This window comes from Periophthalmus magnuspinnatus, chromosome 16 (assembly GCF_009829125.3).
Source record: "Periophthalmus magnuspinnatus isolate fPerMag1 chromosome 16, fPerMag1.2.pri, whole genome shotgun sequence".
NCBI lineage: Eukaryota > Metazoa > Chordata > Actinopteri > Gobiiformes > Gobiidae > Periophthalmus > Periophthalmus magnuspinnatus.
The window spans coordinates 15,956,454-15,977,828 of record NC_047141.1 but is presented as its reverse complement, the minus strand read 5'-3'; the positions used below and the strand labels follow the sequence as shown (position 1 = coordinate 15,977,828).

The following is a 21,375-nucleotide window of genomic DNA, read 5'->3' as shown; positions in this document are numbered from 1 at the left end:
TCTTAACATTTGGGTGGGGGTGTTTTGTAGTTGGTCATCCATCCTTGCGCTTGTCTCAGATGGAAAATGACTCAGTGTCAGTGAAGTCTTGGTTTAACATCACTTTTTAATGGAACAATACTTAAACTTGTAATACATGACATAATTTAACAATATAACATCAAACATAAAAGCATAAAAGTAGGATATATGCATACTCCAAGGGAAACTTGACTGTGCCCTAATGAGATCACCCTCTGCTGGTTAACTTTGACATCTCGATCTGGGGATTTGAGTGGGATTAATTGTATGGGACTGTAGTAATCCAGGTCCTGCTTCACGGGGCCAGAATATCTCTGACCTTTGTGATACGCATTTGAGGCTGTATCTGTCTGTAGTGGAGAGCATCGTTACTACAGCCCAGAACAACTGCATCAGGAATCAGAGAAAGATGTAGATGGAAACTGGATATAAAATATTGTATATAAACCCAAATTGGACAGTGACCCTTAGAAAATGTAAGCAGTAATTAAAAAGTATATTGTATGAACACAACTTAAACTTACTTCTGCTAATTGCATCAGGCAGCATAGGCACATGAAGAGCACTTACGGTGGGGCAGAGTCAGAGTGTATGTTAGTAATGCAGGCGGCTTTATCACTGCTCTGCCTAATTGCTTTGACTGGAGCCAGAGATAATTGAGACAAATGTGTGGCTTTATTAGGTTGAAATGGCTCTTTATTATAGCAGCATAGGTAATGATGCATGTAACCCGATCCTCGACAGGCACTAAACCCACTTTGTAAGAGGTGTGGGCTGTTGTTTATAGCCAAGAATAACAGTTTAAAAGTCACCTGCAGCACCGAGGAGAAAGAGGGGTAAAGAGGTGTAGAAGCAGATGTCAGGGAGGTAAGACTTCTTACTGCTGGAGGAGTCAGTGTCAGTGCAGAAATACAGGGTTCACTTGGTGCTTAAACCACCCCCTATAGGCCGTTTGAGGATACTTCACCTGCATGTGAAGGAAAAAGCAAATCATGAGTTACAGATGAGGGTTCAGTTGGGAATGACGAATCATACTATTTATACAAGTAAAAAAAATATACAGTAGTAGTTGTAATTTGATTGCAGTGTCAACACTACAAGCTCAAAGCATAAGTCTATATAGCTACTTATGCAAACTCACAAAACATCCACTCAAACATGGGATTCATTTACAATATTTACAGTATACATCATGATAATACTTGGAATTTAGAAAACACTACACTTTAAGTCTTTACAATGTTTTGTTCATTCCCTAAAATAGACTGGCATATATGGCGGTTGATAAAGAAATAATCTTATTGTCATTTATCGGTAGGTAGGTTCTATAATAAAATGAGTCAAATGGTTATGTTACGTCTTGCTGTTGTTACTTCTAGGTCCAACACTCATTAGCAGGAGCAAATACACACATTACCTGCCATCACCCACCGTGTCAAGCTTCATTATCACAGAACAGTCAAACAAACAAAACAAAATCCTAAAATATTTTGTTTATTTGAATGTCACAGCACATTATGTACAATCACTGTTCATCATCATCATCTTTCTGGCATAGTGCAAAGGCTATTATGAAACTACTTCTTAATATGCAGTTTTTAAAAAAGACTTAATATTTATTTTGGATCAAAAGTTTAAAAGAGCTTCGAAACATTTAATACACAACACAGCATCTTCAATAAGAAAGGCAAAAATATTATACATGGAAAAAGTGAAAATGAGACAGAATTTAGTTTTGTTCCTTACAGCTACAGTATATAATGGTTTTAGAAAAAGGCAGACATCAGTCCAAGACATAAAAAAAAGAAGGACAATTGTTTCCACTGACACTTTGGCTGCTGGCTTACTCATTTTCAAACTTGCTGTATGGGTGGTCCGGGTCGCCCATCAAACCTACGAGACAGGAAACGAAGTGAGGAGAAAGTGAGACAAAAGCAAAACAAGAGGTGCTGTTGGGTCAAGGCATGGAATGTTATGAAGACTTAAGATGCCTGAGTTAGACCGGGTTAGCTGGACATGTTTGTTCTTTTTGGTTCTTCATGAGGATGGATGCGATTAGAGATCAGTCGAAATGTTTTAGAAGTTTCAGCGTAAACGTCATATGTAGCATATTTCTTCTGGGCTTGTACAGAGGAGGAATAACATAACCTGAAGTACCCTGGGGTGTGGGCTGATAAACTTTTTAGCGTCAAATATGGCAGATAAACCTGAAGCACTTTTTAGGCACAGATCCCAGATATTTCGGACAATACAATTCAAAACATGAAAGGAAAATAGATTTTAAAAAATGTGAGATGAAATGTTTTATAGCAGGACTTAAAATCAAACGAATCAATATTTCTGGCAGCATTTAGACAGAATAAGTAGCAGGATGAACTCTAATGAGTGAATTGATACTTTGTGTGTAAATTAGGCAGAGAGACTAGACAAAAGTTGGCATATCGACCCAATGATTTTGAGTTTTTGATGGAGGGTTTAGTTTTAAATGAATTGTTTGTGTAGAATTGCATTGGTCTTGTTCAGAGAATTAAATGTGTGTATTAAGTGTATTTCTATATGCAGAAAAATACGATATAATGATAATTCCAGTATTAAGATCTACTACTATGTTATCTGTACAAACAACTGATCTTGTATCTAGTGCATACAAAAGCTTCTGAACACAAGGATAGCTCAAAATAATACTGCATGATTTAGTATCAGACAGAATAATAAATCATTCTCAGGCATGATACATTACCCAAGACATTTTCATAGGCACATTAATGTACCTGTTTAACGTCTACCACAGAAGAGAACCTACACCAAGAATGCCAAGTATTTCTGTTAAAGATGTAGTCACAAGAGTGCTACAGGGCTGAAGGAACTAAAGTTATGATACATTTTCCCATGTGGCCTCTCCATCTACAGGTCTCTGCTTTATCTTGTTCCCCGAAGGACCAGCTTTGAAGGAAATGTATATGAGAAAAGGCCAGGATTCTCAAACTGAGGTACGTGTTGTTGTTGTTTTTTTAATTATGGATTGATTTAGTTTTAGTATAGTCCTAGTTCAGTCCAGCTATATGTGAAGCAAGTATAATTCAGGTTTAGATTTTGGTTCGTCCGATCTTAGTCCGACATGAAACTGGTTACCTAATGAGTCAATCCTGCCCTTATGTTCTGCTCATTTTTAATTTGTTGAAGACAGAACTTTAAAATATCAACAATTATCTCAAGGGATTTTAAATGAAAAACTTAACATCGCTGCTCTCAAGTCTAGTCTGGAGGATGTGATACAATAGCTCCCTGGATTGCATTTCCGCAGACAGGCCAGAACAGTGCGTTGTCCCAGTGGAGGAGAACTAATGAGAGGGGGAGGCCCAAGAAAACTGCACCATCCATCACTGTGTCAGGACGTCCGAAACAGAGACACCGCAAAACATAAAGACTCACTCCCACCGAACAGCACCAGGGACTATTACCACGGAAATAATCGAAGGGAAGCGATTGGTTAAACATAAATACATGTTCTCCTGTACTATAGCGATACAAGGGACTTAATGGGTGGCAGTTTATCAAAGTTCACGTGTTCAAATAAAATATACTGACACATGACTAAGCAGGGGTGACAGCTAGAATATTGTCCTGTAGAGTCCACTGAAAACTGTTGAGTTGGATTACAAAACCTGTCCAGGAGTGAGTGTTTCTATTAGAAAACAAAGCATTCAATCTATAATGAATGACAATGGTGTTTTCAATTGATACTAAATATTTTATCAAACGAATAAACGGGCCCGATGGAAAACAACTGCCTGGAGGAGTCAACAAAAACAAGCAAGTATTGAAATAAAGTTCAAGGTTTTAAAAGTTCTTACTCAACAAGTAACTTTTAGTCATTTTAAGCCTTACCACAATGCATTTACTGTCACATAAATTGAGAAAGTTTTCTTAAGAAAGTTTTGTGTTTTTGATACATTTGCAATATACTGAAAAGACATCACTCATTATTTTGTAAAACTTGTTGTACTCTTTCATTTTACCCAACTTTGCAAACTACGATTTGCAATTTTGTATACAAATTTTCAATAAAAAACTAGCAAAAGAAAAATTAGAAGGGCAATAATGACAATAAAATTATCTTTCTATCTTTTTATTTTTTTTTGCCTAATTATGATATTCATCCAAAATGTGCCAAAACACACCTGGCTCATAAAATAAATAAATAAATAAATTTAAGAAATCAAATAACTTTGTACCACTTTATCTTTTGAAGGATTAAACATTTTTTGCAAATTATAAAAAAAAAAAAAATTACTACAAACAACACACTAAATATTTTAATTTTGCATATCTCCAAAATATCAATGTTGACATTATCAACTTTTCAATACACAGCTGACTTTTACTTCTGCAAGTCAATCAAAATCAGGTCAAGCTTTCAATAACTCCAGTCAAAAGGTTATCATTATTATTGTTTATTATTATTATTATTTATTTTATTTTTTTTTTCCACTGACTACAGCAATATAACTTATTCTGATTCCAAGTCAGCCAATGCATAGCTCTCTGTAAGGTTCATATTGGAAAAAGCCTGCCAGTAAGGCTAGTGCTTAAATTTAATAATAAATGACATTGACTTGTGAGTCAAGAACAAATAAGCTTGTCTGTAGGTCCTCATGCATAATATTTGGGCATTAGCGCTCTTTCACCTTCAAGCATCTTTTAATGTATAGAAACATAACACTTTGCTGTAGTGAGGACTGATCTTTATTCAAAGTTCATGGTGTGACTCTCTCCAGTGACCTGTAAAAGGCGGCATTCACCAAGGACTTGACACTGGTGTATGATAAATTATGCCTAACTTAATGTGAGAGGACAGACTTAGTCCAACCTATAGACGACCTGAAACACTGCACATAGACTGCTGAATTATGGATGGTGGAAATCTCAACTAATAGAACACGCCTCACAGACAAAGAGTAAGAAAGCGGAACAAGCCGTACCCACACCGTGTAGGGATTTGAGGACCAGTGGAGGAATATAAAAGGTGGTTCACTGTATGGAGATGTAGTTTGGTAAAGATGCAGCTAATATGTATGAAAATACATAAGCAGTAGTAAAGTAAAGAAGAGTATATTTTAAGTAATATTAAGTTGGACTAAAGCTAACTATACCAAACACATAATAGGAATTCACCATGTTGGGCTGCACTCAGGAGGGAGAAGCAAATCTGTGCACCTGCAACTGAAACTAGGCCTATGACAATTATTACTCTATCAGTCTATTGTTCATAAAGGATGAACAATATTTTTTGGGCTCAGTGATTATCTTTTTTCTCAAATTTTGTATGGCACACTAATATTTCACTTGCAGGTGCTTGAAAAATTACCATTTAAAAGTCATTATTGACGTTTAGTACCATCATTAAGGTTTAATTCTGTTATTTATTGATTTAGAGGGACTCATGCTTTCAGGGTTATTGTGTCATTTGCCTGAAGTAGTTTGAAAATGATTGTGCATTTATATTTTCTGTAAAAATTATAAATCTAAATCACACACGTGGCCTATACTCAGAAGAGCTTGATTGTTTCAGTCTTGATTTAACCCGAGTAGAGCTGGAAGTTTGAGACACTGAAAAAGTTTAGACTGAATTAGAAAAAAACAACTGTATTAACTGCACTTCAAAAATTTGGATTTTCCACTGAGCTGCTGATAAAGGTTGTCTCATTTTACTTATACAAATGTTGGAAAATATGTAGCCATTGATAATCCAAGGAATTTAAAGTGTAAATAACTCGCTCTCCTAAATCCAAAGAAAAACTTGACTAACTTTTTACACCGGTAGTGTCAAATTCCTTTAGGCTTATGACTTCAGGGCTCATCTGTCTCTCTCTACCCTTCTCTGTTCTCTCATTTCTGTCACTACATCCATAAAACTGCCCCCTCTCATAATATCACGTAGCTATGGTTATACATCTTCTTCTGTCAGCACATTATAAATCTATGCCACCGTTAGCTAGCCCATAAAATCAGAAGGGAAAAATCTGGTTACTTTGAACACGAGGTAAAGATGAATCCTTGGCTATTAAGACGAGATAATACTCTTAAGAAAAAGGACTTGTAACTTTCACACTTGGCGTAGTTGGCAGGATCTTTCTCAGTTTAACCGAGCACTTCATACATTGTTTCAGGCACGGATCATCAGTCACATGTTGAGAGCGTAATAGATGTGACACAGTGAAGTCCTGTGGGAATACATACCGTACTTCCTGCGAATTTCATCATGCCTCGCCTTCCGATCGGTTTTCCTGGGAAAAACACAAACCAAAAATGATCAGTCAACATGGAGCAGCCGGTCTACAGTGACAGAAACGCACAGAGATGTAGGAGCACACAGAGGATCTAAACAATAACAGCTTGAATGGGAGTGTTCGGTCCTATTTTCTCCCTTTGCAGCTTGCTTGGTAATCCAACACAAACGGAGCAACATGCCGGCTGTCAGCCTTTCTGGGGACTGACAAAAGCCCGCGAGGAGGTTTTGTGCATGGGACCTCCGGAGGCGTCTCTCCACTTCATCTCGTCACAAAGAGCTGCTGTAAATCAGTGGGTGCTTTAAAGCCACGGAGCGATGGGAGAGTAATTTGGGAGGTTGTTACGCTGCTCTCCAGATGTCCCCCGGCCCGATGATGGCTCACATGTGACTGACTGACTGACACTTTCTCGGCCCACCACAAAAAAAAAAATCTATGCAACAAGTGGAAACTGAGGAGGTGAGTTTCAACGTAATAGTGTGCAATGGGATATTCTGTTCTGTATTCTTTCAAACTTCACAGTAAACTTCACAGTTTGATCTATTAAAATTGTGGGAGATGAACAATGTCTTGTTTCAGGATACTTTCATGGCTCAATGAGTTTACACTGTGGAACTTGTTAAATATTTATTTTAAATGATCTGCAAAAAGAGCAGAGATTATAAGATGGATCTTCTTCTTGCTCATTTTGTTCATGCCAATAATGATAATCCACATATTCTTGTTGGGACAATTCATGTTGTTGTTGTTTGGGTTTTTTTCTGAAATTGGTGCTGACAAGATAAAATGGCATTGAATAAATAAATATTTTTTTAATAATGGCATCAGAAAATCTCTCATACTATATTAGTGGAGCTCATCTAGCTCAAATCTTTGTGTTTCCTAATTTTACAGTCCCATAACTGAAAATGTAACATGCGTGATGTCTGGAAAAAGTTAACGCTTTTCTCACAGAAAGACTCTGTATTTCTATGACACAGTGGCTGAGTGGTTAGCCTCAAGCAAAGTCATGGTAACTGGATCATACCAGGACTTTATGTGTGGAGTTTGTTTGCTCCATCCATGTATGAACCCAGTTTACTCCAGGTTTTTCATACCTCCAAAATAAATATGCAGCTCATGTTTTGTTGTGCAACTTGTATGTGTAATTATGAATAATGTATTTTCCTGTATAAAGATGAATCAAGTACTATACTTTATACAGACACAGTTTGAACCACCTCCAAACTAATTTAAAGTATGTTGCATTCAGACAAGTTTTGGATTACTCCTTCACATCCAATAGATAGTGCTTCGTCATACACAAAGAGGGGAGAGTAGACACAGTTAATGTCCTGAAGTGTGTGAAATCTGTCCGTTTACAGCCCATACGCCTCATCCTTTTTCCCCTTCTCATCCCATCTCCTCTGGTTTGAATAAATAAAGATTTGGTACTGGCCTCTGTTGGAGTCCTCAGCATAATCTCACAAGAGGCAAAGCTTTGAACTTCACTTTGTACAACTGAAAAGTCAGCCTTTGATATTTAAAGAGACCGTTGCATGGCCATCTAACAATACAATAGCAAATATTTTATGCTCAAACAATTCTCAGAATCTAAACTGGTACTATATACATGTTTTTGTCCATGTATGTACTTCAAACTATATCAATGTAACTGCCAGATACATTTTATTATTTGAGGACTAAGAATGTCAAAGCATGTTATAGTGTCACATGATTTTTGCCGTTTGTTCAGTTTGCATATAAAGAGACAGTTTAACCTACATTAGAAGATCAGTGGGTTATAAATAAACTTGATAGTTTATACATAAGGCTCATGATAGACAGATCTGTGTCAAACGCTGACAGCAGCATCATTTCATATCCATGTGGATTATCTGCCTCAAGTTACGTTTCAATACCATGCTACTATGCTAATACACATGTCGCACCAACCACAAAAATGACTCAATGATGACTATTAAACAGGATATTAAATTTAAAAGCTGGAACTAGCGTCATTGCTGGTATTTCAGCACTTTCTTTGACTATTAACATTTATTATATTATTATCATATATATGGGTCCAATTTCCATAATTCTCCAAGACACGATTTGCCAAATATCAACTACATTTATGACTATCAAGAAGACCACATAAGTCATAAAAACATCTATATGTTCCAAGTTTAAAGTCCTTGATGAGTCATAACAATAACTACACATTAGAATGAGACAATAGTGATAGCGATGCTCTTCTGGGCAAAGTTAAGAGGATCAGAAAAGCATTGTCCTCCCTCCATTACTCTGGCTTCATCTCTCCCACTCCTGTACTGAATATAGGTCACTGCGCTCTGTGTGACTCTGCAGATTTGATCACAAACGTTGTAGGGAATCCAGGCTGGATTCTTTGGTCACGTGAATAAAACTCATTCAACAACAATGGAGTGGTAGCTCCTGAGGGCTTGCAACGCATCAGTTGATCTAGGATGAAAGTACTCAACTGTTATAAAAGGGGAATACAACTTGATGTGAAGAGCAAATTTATTCTGCTTGCTTAAAAAAAAAAAAATCAGTTGTCTGGTTCTCATAAAATTTTCACCTGTTAATGCTTCATGGGTTCTTGGTCATCCTAGTTTTATAATTTTGAACATTTGGCTAATCTGTACTATCTGTTTATATAATTTTCTATGTCAAATAATAAATTAATTCAAAGATAGACACTGGCACATCGCTATGACACTCCTCCCGATTCTTTGCTGGTGAATAGGGTCCAGAGGATGTTACTTGCTCTATTTATGTCTGTGATTGCAGAGAGCAGCTGTTCAGCCTTGACAATCTGACTGGTGTTTGGGGATGTGAGCGGAGGGACGCCCTCCTCCTGTGGGACTGGGACTTGTTGAGGCTGCAGCAGTTGTTTTGAATTTCAAGCAGACAACAGCCTCTTTTGTTCCACACTCTGAACTCTTGTGTAGTACTTGGGGCCATCTCGGTACTACTAAAAATGATTTACACAGAAAGTTACTGGCTGTGAAATAGGGCCATTTAAGTACAGAATAATGGTTGCAGCGTTCCATTCATTTTTGGGAAGATAATTTTATGTGCTTCAAAAATCAACTGGTGGTCAGTTGAAAATCATGTGGTCATTATCCATAGCAATGTCTTTGGGATTAAAATTTTAATGCAAAAATATTTAATACTGTAGATACCTTTTGGAGATTCAAATGTTTGTCAAGTAAAATAATAGCGTATTTTCTGTTGGATGCTTCCATCTTATGTCTCTATAGACTTCTAGCAAACCTTCAGTGATATTTCCATTGATTGACCTTTGCTATAAAACCTTGACCATGGCCTATATATCCTAGGTAAAGTCCACCGTACTCTATTTGGCCATTGGAGACTACAGTGAATGACCTCACGCTTCCCTTTTTCTTTTTTACGGTGCTGTTTCACCTTCACATAAGACCAAGGACATTTTGGACAGGATAAGTGCATGGAAGGAAGTAAATATTAACCGTGATGGATTCTTACCACAAAAAATTGAGACAGCAAGGTTAGCATAACTATGGTATAGGAATGGAGGAATGGTAGGAAAGTCCACTATTATTAATGCATTTTCTTCTTCTTCTGTAATGTTTGAATTTTGTGTTTTGTATATGATGCTCAAATACATCAAGTAAAATGTTGGTTATGCTTCCAGTACTCTACACTATTAAGTGTGCCCACATTTTGACAGAAGCCTGGGGCATAGTTCTTACCGTTCCTCAGAGCGCTGCCGGCTTTCCTCTCTCCTCCGGGCGTACTGCTCGTCTTCTCTGTCAAGCCTGCACAAAAACAAAGAGATGGCATTAGGGTTTCCATCAGCATCTGATAAATAACACATCACCAGAGAACACACAAACCTTAAAACTCAAGAAAGACAATCAAAGTTCAACAAATTGCTGATGTAAGGAGGAGAAACTGAGAATAAGCAGGACACAAAAACATTACTTAAAAGGACTTAAAAAAGGATTTAATATTATGCTTCATTGGAATATGTATTGTGCTAAAGTTGCCATCCATAATTGCACTGGCTGACCCTCTTGTATTCTCTCATATTACCACTAGATGCTATCTATGTTACTGCAGTCTGATGCCAGTATTTCCCTGATAGAAGAAGACCAGAGACCACAGGTGAACAAAGCTGCCCTTTTGCCTGGGTGGAGGAGGATAGTATATTTGGCACTTAAAAAGTTTTAATATATGTAGTTGTAGTAAAACTTCCGCTTCAATTGTGCAGCCCTCCTGCTTACAACCATCAGTCACAGTATCTAGAACTAAGTAAATTGAGTGAAGTGTCTTGCTCAAAAACACAACAGCAGTGTGTACTCAAGTGAGAGTTAAACAGCAAACCCTTAATTTAGGGGTGTGAATGCTTAACCAGTTGCACCACTCTCAACCCATCTTCACTCTAACTGCTTGTCAGTGGGATGATAGACATGCTCCGGTCCAAGTGCACACCCACAGCACTGTCAGAGCGAGACAGGACACTGACGAGTGACTGACAGGCAGCATTTCACTGAGGCACAAAGAGCAGCACGGCGTACACAAGACAACTGTGGTTAACACACAACAACTGTCACACGGTCTTACGAAAGTTTGTCATGGGAGATCAACAATGAAGATCTACATTTTCTTTAAAAGGAGCGCTATGTAACTTTTTTGGTAGTGGGTTCGTCACCATGGACATGTTATTGCTTTGTCTGGAATGTTCCACTGTATGGTATTAAATTTATCTAACATATCTGCATTTATTCACTTACAAGTGCTTTGGTTGCTCAAAAAACTTGAAAAGAAAAGCCTAATGCTATTTTATGGAACTTTAAAGGCAAAACAAAAACATCTCCACAGGTCCCCCAACAGAAAAGTGACATAGTGCACCTTTAACATTCTCCTTACATCCACTATATTTTATTAAACTAGAAACAATAAAAAGTGTGTGAGACATTTTTAATGATTTATGGGTGGACTGGATTGCAAATGATGAGTTTCTTTACCTGGAATGACTACTCTTACAGCAGCAGCAGTAGCAGCAGCAGGAGACAATGGCCAAAACAATAACTCCTCCCAAGACTCCAAGAGTGATGACCAGGGCCTCAAAGTTCACTGTTGAAGAAGAAGGAAAAACATTTACCATACCACATATACAGAGGTTAGTTATTAAGAAATCAGCAGACAGTATCTAGAAGACAGGGAGTCTTCACCAGTTATACAATGCTGCCCTCTTGTGGTGTTTCTCAAAATAAAACAGTTGTGATAGTAAAAAAAGGTAACATTTCATTTTAAAATTGAAAAATGCAATCATTTGATGTCACAAACACAAATACATACTTGCAGTCCAACTTATAATGAATAAACAACCAAAAAAATACTTCAATTGGTCATGAGTTGCTATGAAAAATTAAATTAAATTAAACTACTGGCAATGAGGAGACCGTGTACTGTACCCTGAATATGAAGTATTAAGAGAAAGTGCCATTTTGCCACTGTGTCAGTGAAGCAATCTAAAAATGTAAAGTGAGTGAGTAAATGTACTGCACCTTAGTTTTTTTCTGGCTATAGCCCCTTATGTGTCTATTGTGTTTTTCCTTTATGTTTTGTGTAGCAGCAGAACCCATCAGTTCAAAGAAAATTTCTCTCAAAGGAGACAACTAAAGTAACCTTGAAATAAAATAGTATAGTTAAGTATTTTCTGTACATATGATGAAGACTTTGCAGTCATTTTTACTCTATACGGTCTTACCACTATGCTACAGTGCGCTGAATTCTTAGCCACTTGAAACCACGAGACACATTTGAATCGAAATAATTTTTACGCTTCACTGAAGGAAAGACTGATACTGACTTCCATCTCTGCTCCTGTATAAACAAAACTAAAGTTCACCCCTTTGATTAAATCAGCTCTTTTGCCTGATTGCTCAGTCCTGTTTCTAGCTACTTAACCTGGTACATTAGTCAAGAGGGTGAAGGCTACCTTCACTCTTTTGACAATAACACTGTGAAAGTGAAGTACAGAAATAAGACCTTTGCTTCCTTCCTTGACATGGGTGCTTGCTCTACTTCTCTATTTCTAGTTGCCTTAAAGGGCAATCACAAACAATTCTTATCTTTAACTTGATAAATAAGGAAAGTTGAATGAAATCAAATATTAACAAAAGATATGATAACTCACACCAGCAGACTCCCCAGCGAGCGTCGGCCAGCTTGCAGACTGAAGCCGGAGGAAATAGCCAAGTCACAGGGTAATCAGTGCAGTTATTTGTGGCAAAACACCAAAGACACTGTCAACATAATACAATGATATCAATTACCTTATTACAACTTTCTAATGGCCAAGAAGTGTCACTTAGGTTTAACACTGTGAAATCTAAGAGTTTGGAACTGCAAGGCACATAGAAAACACATCTGTGACATGAATGCTTATAGTTATTTTAGAGTTGTGTTTTTCAAACAGGAAGTAGAAAAATAAATAAAAACATGAACCATGAACTTAGGCAGACACACGCATATAAGCAAATACTGCATTCAGACAAAATATAGTTCATGTTTCATATATGACAGTAATGACAACAACCTAGGTTAGTATAGAGAATGTTTGTGGAGGGAAAAATAATAAAAAAAACTCAAGCCCTCTCTCTGACTCTGTTTAGACACATGTAGCGGGGCAGTAATGGAAATGTTATGGTGTTTGTTACGCTCTCATGACCTGCCACCATGAGGCGTCTTCTTACCTGCAGTACAATGAAAGTACAAGAAATTTTGCAATCCAACATAAGAGTTTAGATTAGTGCCTTTGGTTATGGGGGTTTTCTGATCTGAGTGAGTGGATTATGGTCATTAGTATTACTCAAACTTAAAAAACAACATGTGTACTACTTGACTAGAACAATAAATACCCCAAAAGCAGCCTTGTTGAATAAGTAAGCATATTCCTCTCTGCATTATTCATTCACGTTAGGTAATGTATACTTTAGTATCGCATTTGCATTTCAGGGTCTGTTTTCACACTATCTGAGCTTTTATGATCAGGGCTCGTTTGAAAGCATGTCATAAATCACTGGACAGAACTTATTGTGCTAGACATGTCCATAAATGATTGATGATTGTCCATAAATGATTGAAATTGGGTATTTTTGTCAATACATTTGCAGAATAAAGATTTAACGTCAGATTAGTTAACACAAGTCACGCCTTTGGTCTTTCCAGTCTGCTTCAAGGGGTCAAAGAGTCAAAAAGTGTGTCAGGAGCAGATTATGAAGTGGGGCAAGCCATCTTTAATAAATATGGCGGTCAAAGTGCAAATACTTACCTTTGCATGAGGAACACATGTGTCACAGCTTGAATATGAAGAGCAAGCTGCAAAAGATCAGAAAAAGGGAAATGACAAACAAACAGACGTGACGTACTTTTATATTACTGGTAGCTGTAATTCATATATTCATAGGCCAAGCATTTTGAGTGATATCATATTTGAGATGTATTGACGACTTTTAATAAATATACTCTTGAATTATATGTTTTGATCGTGTAGTTGTGGTTTACTTACGTGGAGGTGGAGCTGTTGGAGTTTGGCATTCCCCGAAGCTAGCGATGCTAACTATGAGCACAAAAGCTGCAAATAACATCGTTAAAGTATGTGGCGGCTTCATTGATAAAGAAGCCATTTTTGAATGCGAATAAATTCAACCGTAGGATCTTGTTGAGAGTCTCGTTAAGTTTTACTCGTGATTTGTGAAGAAGCAGATCTGTTTTGTTTTCTTCTTGTCACTCCCCACTGCTGCGTCGTCTCTGCTGCTTTTGTCAGCTAAAAATACAGACAGCGCGCTCTGGTGGTTAAGACGAGGCACTACAGGCAAAACTGCTTTTGTCAAACTTTTACATGGAAACAACAAAACTGTCCAATGCTCTCGAAGATGTTTTATTATTTTATTACATTAATTTGCATCCATAGATATATATGGGACATTGTAACTTTAAAGGGTGTTTTATCCTACATTGTTCGTCCATAGGGGCATAAAAATCACCCAAGTATCATCTACATGCACCAAAGTTTCAATCTTGTACTTGTACTGACAAATCATACAGAGGATTTGATGAAATCTAATTCAAAAATTTAACTGTTAGAGTGACTATTTTTACACAGTGGAAAATGCCTTATTTTTTACATGAATACATATACACAATTGAAAATCTATCTAAATTAAAGATTTTTTCCAATTCACATGCAGTGACTCTTGCCTGGCCAGCCAAAAATTATTTTCTTTTTGAATATGAGGATTATCTGGCAACATTATTTTGTCTTTGTTCTTTTTACAGTACTTCAGAAACTTCTACTGTTTAAGGGGAAGTAACAACACTTATTTCTAGTATTCTCCCTGGCCATCAGTCCATCTTCTTCCTTATCCGGGGCCGGGTCTCGGGGGGATCAATCTAAACAGGGACCCCCAGCCTTCTCTCACCTCAGACACTTCATCCAGCTCGTCTAGGAGGACCCCAAGGCATTCCCAGGCCAGCCGAGAGATATAGTCCCAGCATGTCCTGAGTCTTCCTCCGAGGCCTCCTTCCGGTGGGACATGCCCGGGACACCTCCAGATCAGATGCCCAAGCCATCTTAGCTGGCTCCTCTCAAGGTGGAGGAGCAGTGGCTATACTCAGAGCTCTTCCTGTGTGAATGAACTCCTCGCCCCAACTTAGGGAGCTCCCATTTTGACCGCTTGTATCTGCGATCTTGTCCTTTTGGTTATTTCCTAAGGCTCATGACCATAGGTGAGAGTAAGAACACAGATTGACCAGTAAACTGAGAGCTTTGCTTTTTGATTCAACTCCTTCTTTACCACAACAATCCAATACAGCGACTGCATCATTACACTTCACCAGTCCACCTGTCTAGTCCCACATTCCATCCTTCTCTCACTTGTGAACAAGACCCAGACATACTTGAAGTTCCAGGGTAAAATATTATACATAAAAATTATTAGCAAATTATTACTCAATTGTACAATATTATTTACTAGACTGTGATCAGGCCCTGGTGTACAAAGGTGCAAAAGCATTGTAAGCTCATTTAAACATGTTTGCACCCTCGTTCAAGGAAGATTAAATAATGACACCATATTGAGGAGTATGGAGCTTAACAGTGACCATCCACCCATAAATTTTTCCCACAGACTTTCCAAGAAAAAAAAAAAAAAAAAAGTCTAGGCTATTTAAAGTTTGAAAGCTTGGTCAGGGCTAATCAGTTAACTTATGACCACAAAACATATAATTATTTTGAATTTTTTTCTGAAACTTTATGAATTACTATTTTATTAAAACATTTAACTGAATTTTAGGTTTTAAATGTATTTAAATTAAATTTACTTCCAGAACCTGAGCATAAGTTGGCTGGACTGTTTAACTCCATTGTCTTTGCACTCCATTGAATGCACCATCAGTCCGTTTGGTCTGGACCCGTCCCTGGTGGTGATATGGGATTGTATGTAATAAAGTAATGTTGTATTTGCATATATAATATATATATATATATATATATATATATATATATATATATATATATATATATATATATATATATATATATATATATATATATATATATATATATATATATATATATATATATATAATTCCAGAATAAATGACAGATACATAACACAATTGGATAGATTTTGTAATAAGTGTTTTGAGGATAGACTGTATATATAAATGGTGATAGCCAACTTGATAACCACTACGTTCCAAGTAGGAAGTGAGCATGGACACGCTTCCAGTTCCATCGGCTCCAATTCACTTTCTATTGAAAAAACATTGCCCCTCTCCCTGTAACTGCTGCTGTCAGGTTCGTCATTTTGGTCTTAAAATATTTGTATTAACCCACTCTACATGATCCTGATGTTTTTATTTGGCTATTTTGTTTGTAAATCAAGAGATGAACATTGCCTTACTTCCCCAAAGTCCCTCCCGCTAGCATTAACAACAGATTTGATTAACAGCGTTGCTAAGCAACGCCCCCGCCAAACCAGTGGTGCCGATGTGAAGGGGCATTACCTTTAACAGCCTCACTCCAGATCGGCTCTTCGGTTGTTATGTCACTGGCGGTTGGATTTTCGAATATGGACCTTGGCTCCAAATTTGCCAGCCTCCATGAGCTTCATTTGGATGGAGTCAAACATTATGGGTGACATCACACTCACCACTTTACTCCACCTCTTTATTCTCTATATGGTTTTGAGAGAAACAAATACAATTTTCAATCCCTACACTGGTATCGGTTAGTATCGGCATCATATGATGATATGATACTTTAAGCTACAGTATCATGTCGGAACCAGCCAAATAAGCCTGGTTCACAAAATGTCACCCGTTTCAGAGTTGTCACAGAGATATAACGTGCAAACTGTGCAATTCCCCTTCACACAGAGAAAGTTTAGATGTACACTTCAAACAAAGGGGTGTGTGAAAGGAGAAATAAACCCTCAAATATCATCAATAATCACTCCAATGGCATTTATAAGGTCTTACCATTGTTCTTTCGTGTTTTTGCTCACTTTGCACCTCTGTAATCTGTTCAGAGTTTCAAAGTGAAACAGTCGTATGTTTGACATTGGCCACAGCGCGCGCCCAGTGCAGGTGTCACTGTGGACTTTATCAACTTCACCGGATTTCACATTTACGCCGCTTCTTCTCGGACTGTGCAGGAAGGACAGCGACCTGAGCGAGAGGGGGGTCAGCCTCTTTCCCCGCTTTTGTGGTCGTATTGAGGGTGGACAGCAGCGGTGCAAGACACAGCGGTCCGACACAGAGTCATGTGCACAGGAGCAGAGACAGAACCAAACCTATATGGAAATGTAACATATGGAATGATAAGAGTTCTCTGCGCGCTCTTTTGATTTGTCATTTAGCTCGTACAACTAAATACAAGCAGCCTACAAATACAGCATCAGTCTGTCCTACAACTACAGCATCAGTCTGTCCTACAACTACAGCATCAGTCTGTCCTACAACTACAGCATCAGTCTGTCCTACAACTACGGCATCAGTTTGTCCTACAACTACAGCATCAGTTTGTCCAAGTTCACAAGCATCATTACAGTAGCCTAATCATTAATGTGGTGTAATTGAGTTTGCAAAATGTCATATTGCTGGATTATAATATCTGATAGGTCAAATTCTTATTAATACATAATGTTACCTAAATACTGTCCCTATAATATACTCTATAAGGCTTATATAATGTATCCTATAGTCTTATATAATATAATAACACAGCCTGGTATAATAGAGAATAGTTAGGCTAGATATCATGTTATAGTATATTATGATTATCATTAAAAACGAATTTATTTCAGCATATTCATAAATAACAGAGATATGCAGAGACAAAAGGAGGGCTGTTCAGTTTTCATGTATTGTTTTTTCATCCCTTTCCCTTATCCCTCATTTTGAAGGGGTAGGGGAAGGCATAGGTCTCCGGGGAAGGGGTATCACCTGGACTTGGGACATTGTTTGCACAACTTTTGGGTTGACTGAATTTAACCTTTTGCTATGGAAACTACCTGAATGAGTGATTATTCCAGATTCCTCTTTGAGCTTTGTCAGACTTCCCTGTCTGTCCTGCACAATATGACACAAAACAGCAGAGGAAATATTGTTCTAATGGAGAATTGTGGGATCTCATGAAGGATTGAATTTGAAATTATTTTTAAATGAATGCAAAAAGTTTATTGTGATTTAACCCATCTTTTATTTAGCTTATAGTGTACAATCCTTGATATAAGTATGAACTAAAAGTACTCTGTTCTCTGAGCCTTGAAAAGTAACTTTGTGTTAATCTTGCTCATCTGGATGCATTTCTGGATGACTGTCATAATGCGTTTTGCCAGAAGATGGAGCTGTAGATCCGAATATAGTTTATTGCCACTACTTTAAACTCTGACAACTGCTGAAGTTCTCGTGGCTCTTAAACCGTCCCTCTCACCCAAACATTCAGGGGATGCGCGGTGGACACAGCTGACTGGACCACCTGTTGGAGCGTTTGATTGAGAGCAACGCGTGTGAGTTACAAGGTCCATCCCGTGTCACGCTGAGGCGGGTTTGTCACTTGTGAAGGGCAAGAGAGGAGCCACTCATTTAGCAGCTAAATCAGACATGTCCTAAGAATTGGGGAGTAGGCCAGCAGCAATAATTGTCTAAATTGATTGCCTAATGCAGTGGTTCACAATCTGTTTTGTCTTGAGTACCCCCTAAACCTTGTCTCACACTCTTATAGGCCTACCCCCACCAGTATACTGCACATTTTAGTGATACATTTGTTGTTTCTTGTCACAATGATACTTTCTTGTTTATTACTGATGCCTAAAATCATTCATTTTTAAAGGTAAATAAATGTAGTTTTAAAAATTCAGTGTAATACTAATACTAATACTAATTTAACTTCTGAATTTAGACATCATTCCCCCTGATATACGTGCTTGTGTACCCCCACAGTTACCCAGAGGTCCCCATAGGCTTATTTCTGGTTGGGAATCACTGGACTAATCAATAGGGCCACTTATTCTATCTCATTTTTCCCCCCTTCTGCTTATCTGGGGCCGGATCACGGGGGGCAGCAGTGTAAGCAGGGACTTCCAGACTTTCCTCACCCCAGACACGTCCTCCAGCTCCTCCATTTGGACCCCAAAGCTCCTCAGGCCAGCCAAGAGACATAGTCCTTTCAGTGTGTCAGAAAATGATAAGTGTCAGAAAATGAAAAAATTGATGTATTCTATCTCATCGTGCTCATGTTATTATTGTGGGGTCATTCATTTAAATACATTATTGTTTTATTGCAATGAAGCGTAATATTCTTAGAAGCACAACTTACTTAAAAAGTAAGTCAGACACACATTTTTGTTATCTTACCTGTCAGCCATGAAAACCAGGCTCATGTAATTTCCCAAAGAATGAACCATACACAAATATCATATTCTACATTGCCCTTTAAACAAAAGTGGAGTGTATAGGCCTATAGTTCTTCCTTAAGCTACACCTCTAACCGTTACCTTGGTTATGTTAAACACACTCTCTCTGGAAGGAGGCAAAGATTGCAACCCACAGACATGCTCTTCATACGCTTGGATCTGTTCTAAACACCATACCCCCCATAACAAGAAAACTAATAATGATAAAATGAATTAAGCTGTAACGTGTGCTAATGTAACAATGTCTATACATGCTATGGCTGTGTCTGCTGTCTCTCTCTTGTTAAGCTCCTCTCCTCACGTCTGTCTCCTTGAGCTGCTCCTCCTCTGCCTCCCGCGGCGTGCCACAGTAGGTGGATGATTAGGTAGGATGTTGGAGTGTGTAAGTGTGACAGCTTTCAGACACCCACCTTCAGTTGAGTCACGGCCGGCGCTGCTGAGCATGTGATCCTATCACCAGGGTGACGCGGGTAGATCTGGAGCCCTGTTTGTCACATCACAGTGTAATGTTTGCTTCTTTTTCATATTCACGACTCATTCTTAAATTAGACAGCAATGTATATTATAACAGTTTACCGCAATATCATTTATTACTCTTTTGGATTTTGAGGCAAACGTGAAAAAAAAAATTGAATTGGAATTTTAGAATTACTGTTTATTATTTACTAACTGAGAAAAAAAAACAAAAAACAAAACAAAACCAAACAACTTACTGGTCTTTGTGTGGAATGCGCTTCTTGTTGCATCCATTGAAAAGTGTCTTGCTCAGGGACACAACATCAAGAGTATGCGTTGGAGGAAGAAGCATTAAAGCGCCTATATTACTCAAGATTGACACTAAATTGACTCTATTATGCTAAATCAACTTTTCAGAACCTTTAACCATGTTATAGTTGTTTCTCCTTCTCATTTACCCTCGAGGTTGTATTTAGAGTGAACTGTACATGTCTGAGCAATCTTTAATCGTTTATTTTCAAGATGCCAAATTGCAGATGAACCCCCCTTCTCACTGCCACCGGCACAGGGCCACTGCTCTGTATTTACGTTGTTCTCCGATTTTATTTTCTTAATCGATGATACACATAGGATTTGGCAGCATCGTGTAGTCATTTTGGTACAGATAGTGTGATGTGCAGTTATCATATGAGGGGCTGACAGCTTCACAGCTCTTTGTTATGATGACGTTTACAATGACGTCTTTTATTAAGCTGATTTAGATGCATATTGCAAATTAAAATGTGCTAATTATAACATAATGATCCACGAGTGTCATAGATCATAACTGTATCACAGGCTTTAGCACAATGTGTCTTTTTTAGGCCATGTTAGAATGTTATTACCACACTAAAAACATACCCTGAGTTGTATTTTGTTTCATTCACACATGTTTGACTAACCCTCTCTTATTAGTTTGTCTGCATCTTCAAAGCTCAAATTGCTCTTTTCCACCTCACGATGTCATGAATAAGTACTTTTCAAAGTTAACAGTCACCTTTTGTTTAGTAGAGAGTGGCAATTGACCCTATCTAAATGATTCTAGTGAAGGTCTGTGGAGTTTAAAAACACAGTGGAGCACAAGGCGTCACAAGGTGGAACAGAGTGTTTTCTGTATGAGAGAAGAACTCTAATATATAACTCTAAATATGCAGGATTTGTGTGTCAAACATGTGTGAATGAAACAAAACACAAATCCGGGTTTATATTTGATGAGGACACATTATTACATAGATAAGAAAACAGCGTGATATGAGCCCTTCAGCCACAGTTCGACACATGCCGTGGTCTCATTATACTTCTACTACTACTATTTAAACTAAATTACTGTTAATTTTCAACTACTACTCATATCTTCTGTTGCACCTTCACTAATATTCATCGATATTGTAGCTGTCCCCTAAAATCTTCCCTCATGTTAAAGTATATTTTGAGTGAAAAGCAGTAGTACAAACTTCTGTGTTTCCAAAATTAGAAAAACAATGTTGCTATGACATCGCACTGAGCCAAAATGTCACTATATCTTTAGATTTGCTTAAACAGGAACCAGTTAATTATCCTCTGCCGCATTAGTGAGCAACATATCGTTGTGC

General features: G+C 37.8%; 1 protein-coding gene across 1 annotated transcript; it reads right to left on the bottom strand.

Annotated features, from left to right (window-relative positions):
* Nucleotides 1–90: 90 nt before the first annotated feature.
* LOC117384363 (pituitary tumor-transforming gene 1 protein-interacting protein) lies at nt 91–14,135 on the bottom strand. The gene is made up of 7 exons (XM_033981666.2): nt 13,876–14,135; nt 13,639–13,685; nt 12,502–12,610; nt 11,327–11,435; nt 10,049–10,114; nt 6,262–6,308; nt 91–1,914 (listed from the first exon to the last, which is right to left on the bottom strand). The coding sequence occupies exons 1-7, from the start codon at nt 13,991–13,993 to the stop codon at nt 1,865–1,867; spliced, it is 546 nt and encodes a 181-aa protein (XP_033837557.1). The 5' UTR covers nt 13,994–14,135; the 3' UTR covers nt 91–1,864.
* Nucleotides 14,136–21,375: the final 7,240 nt, after the last annotated feature.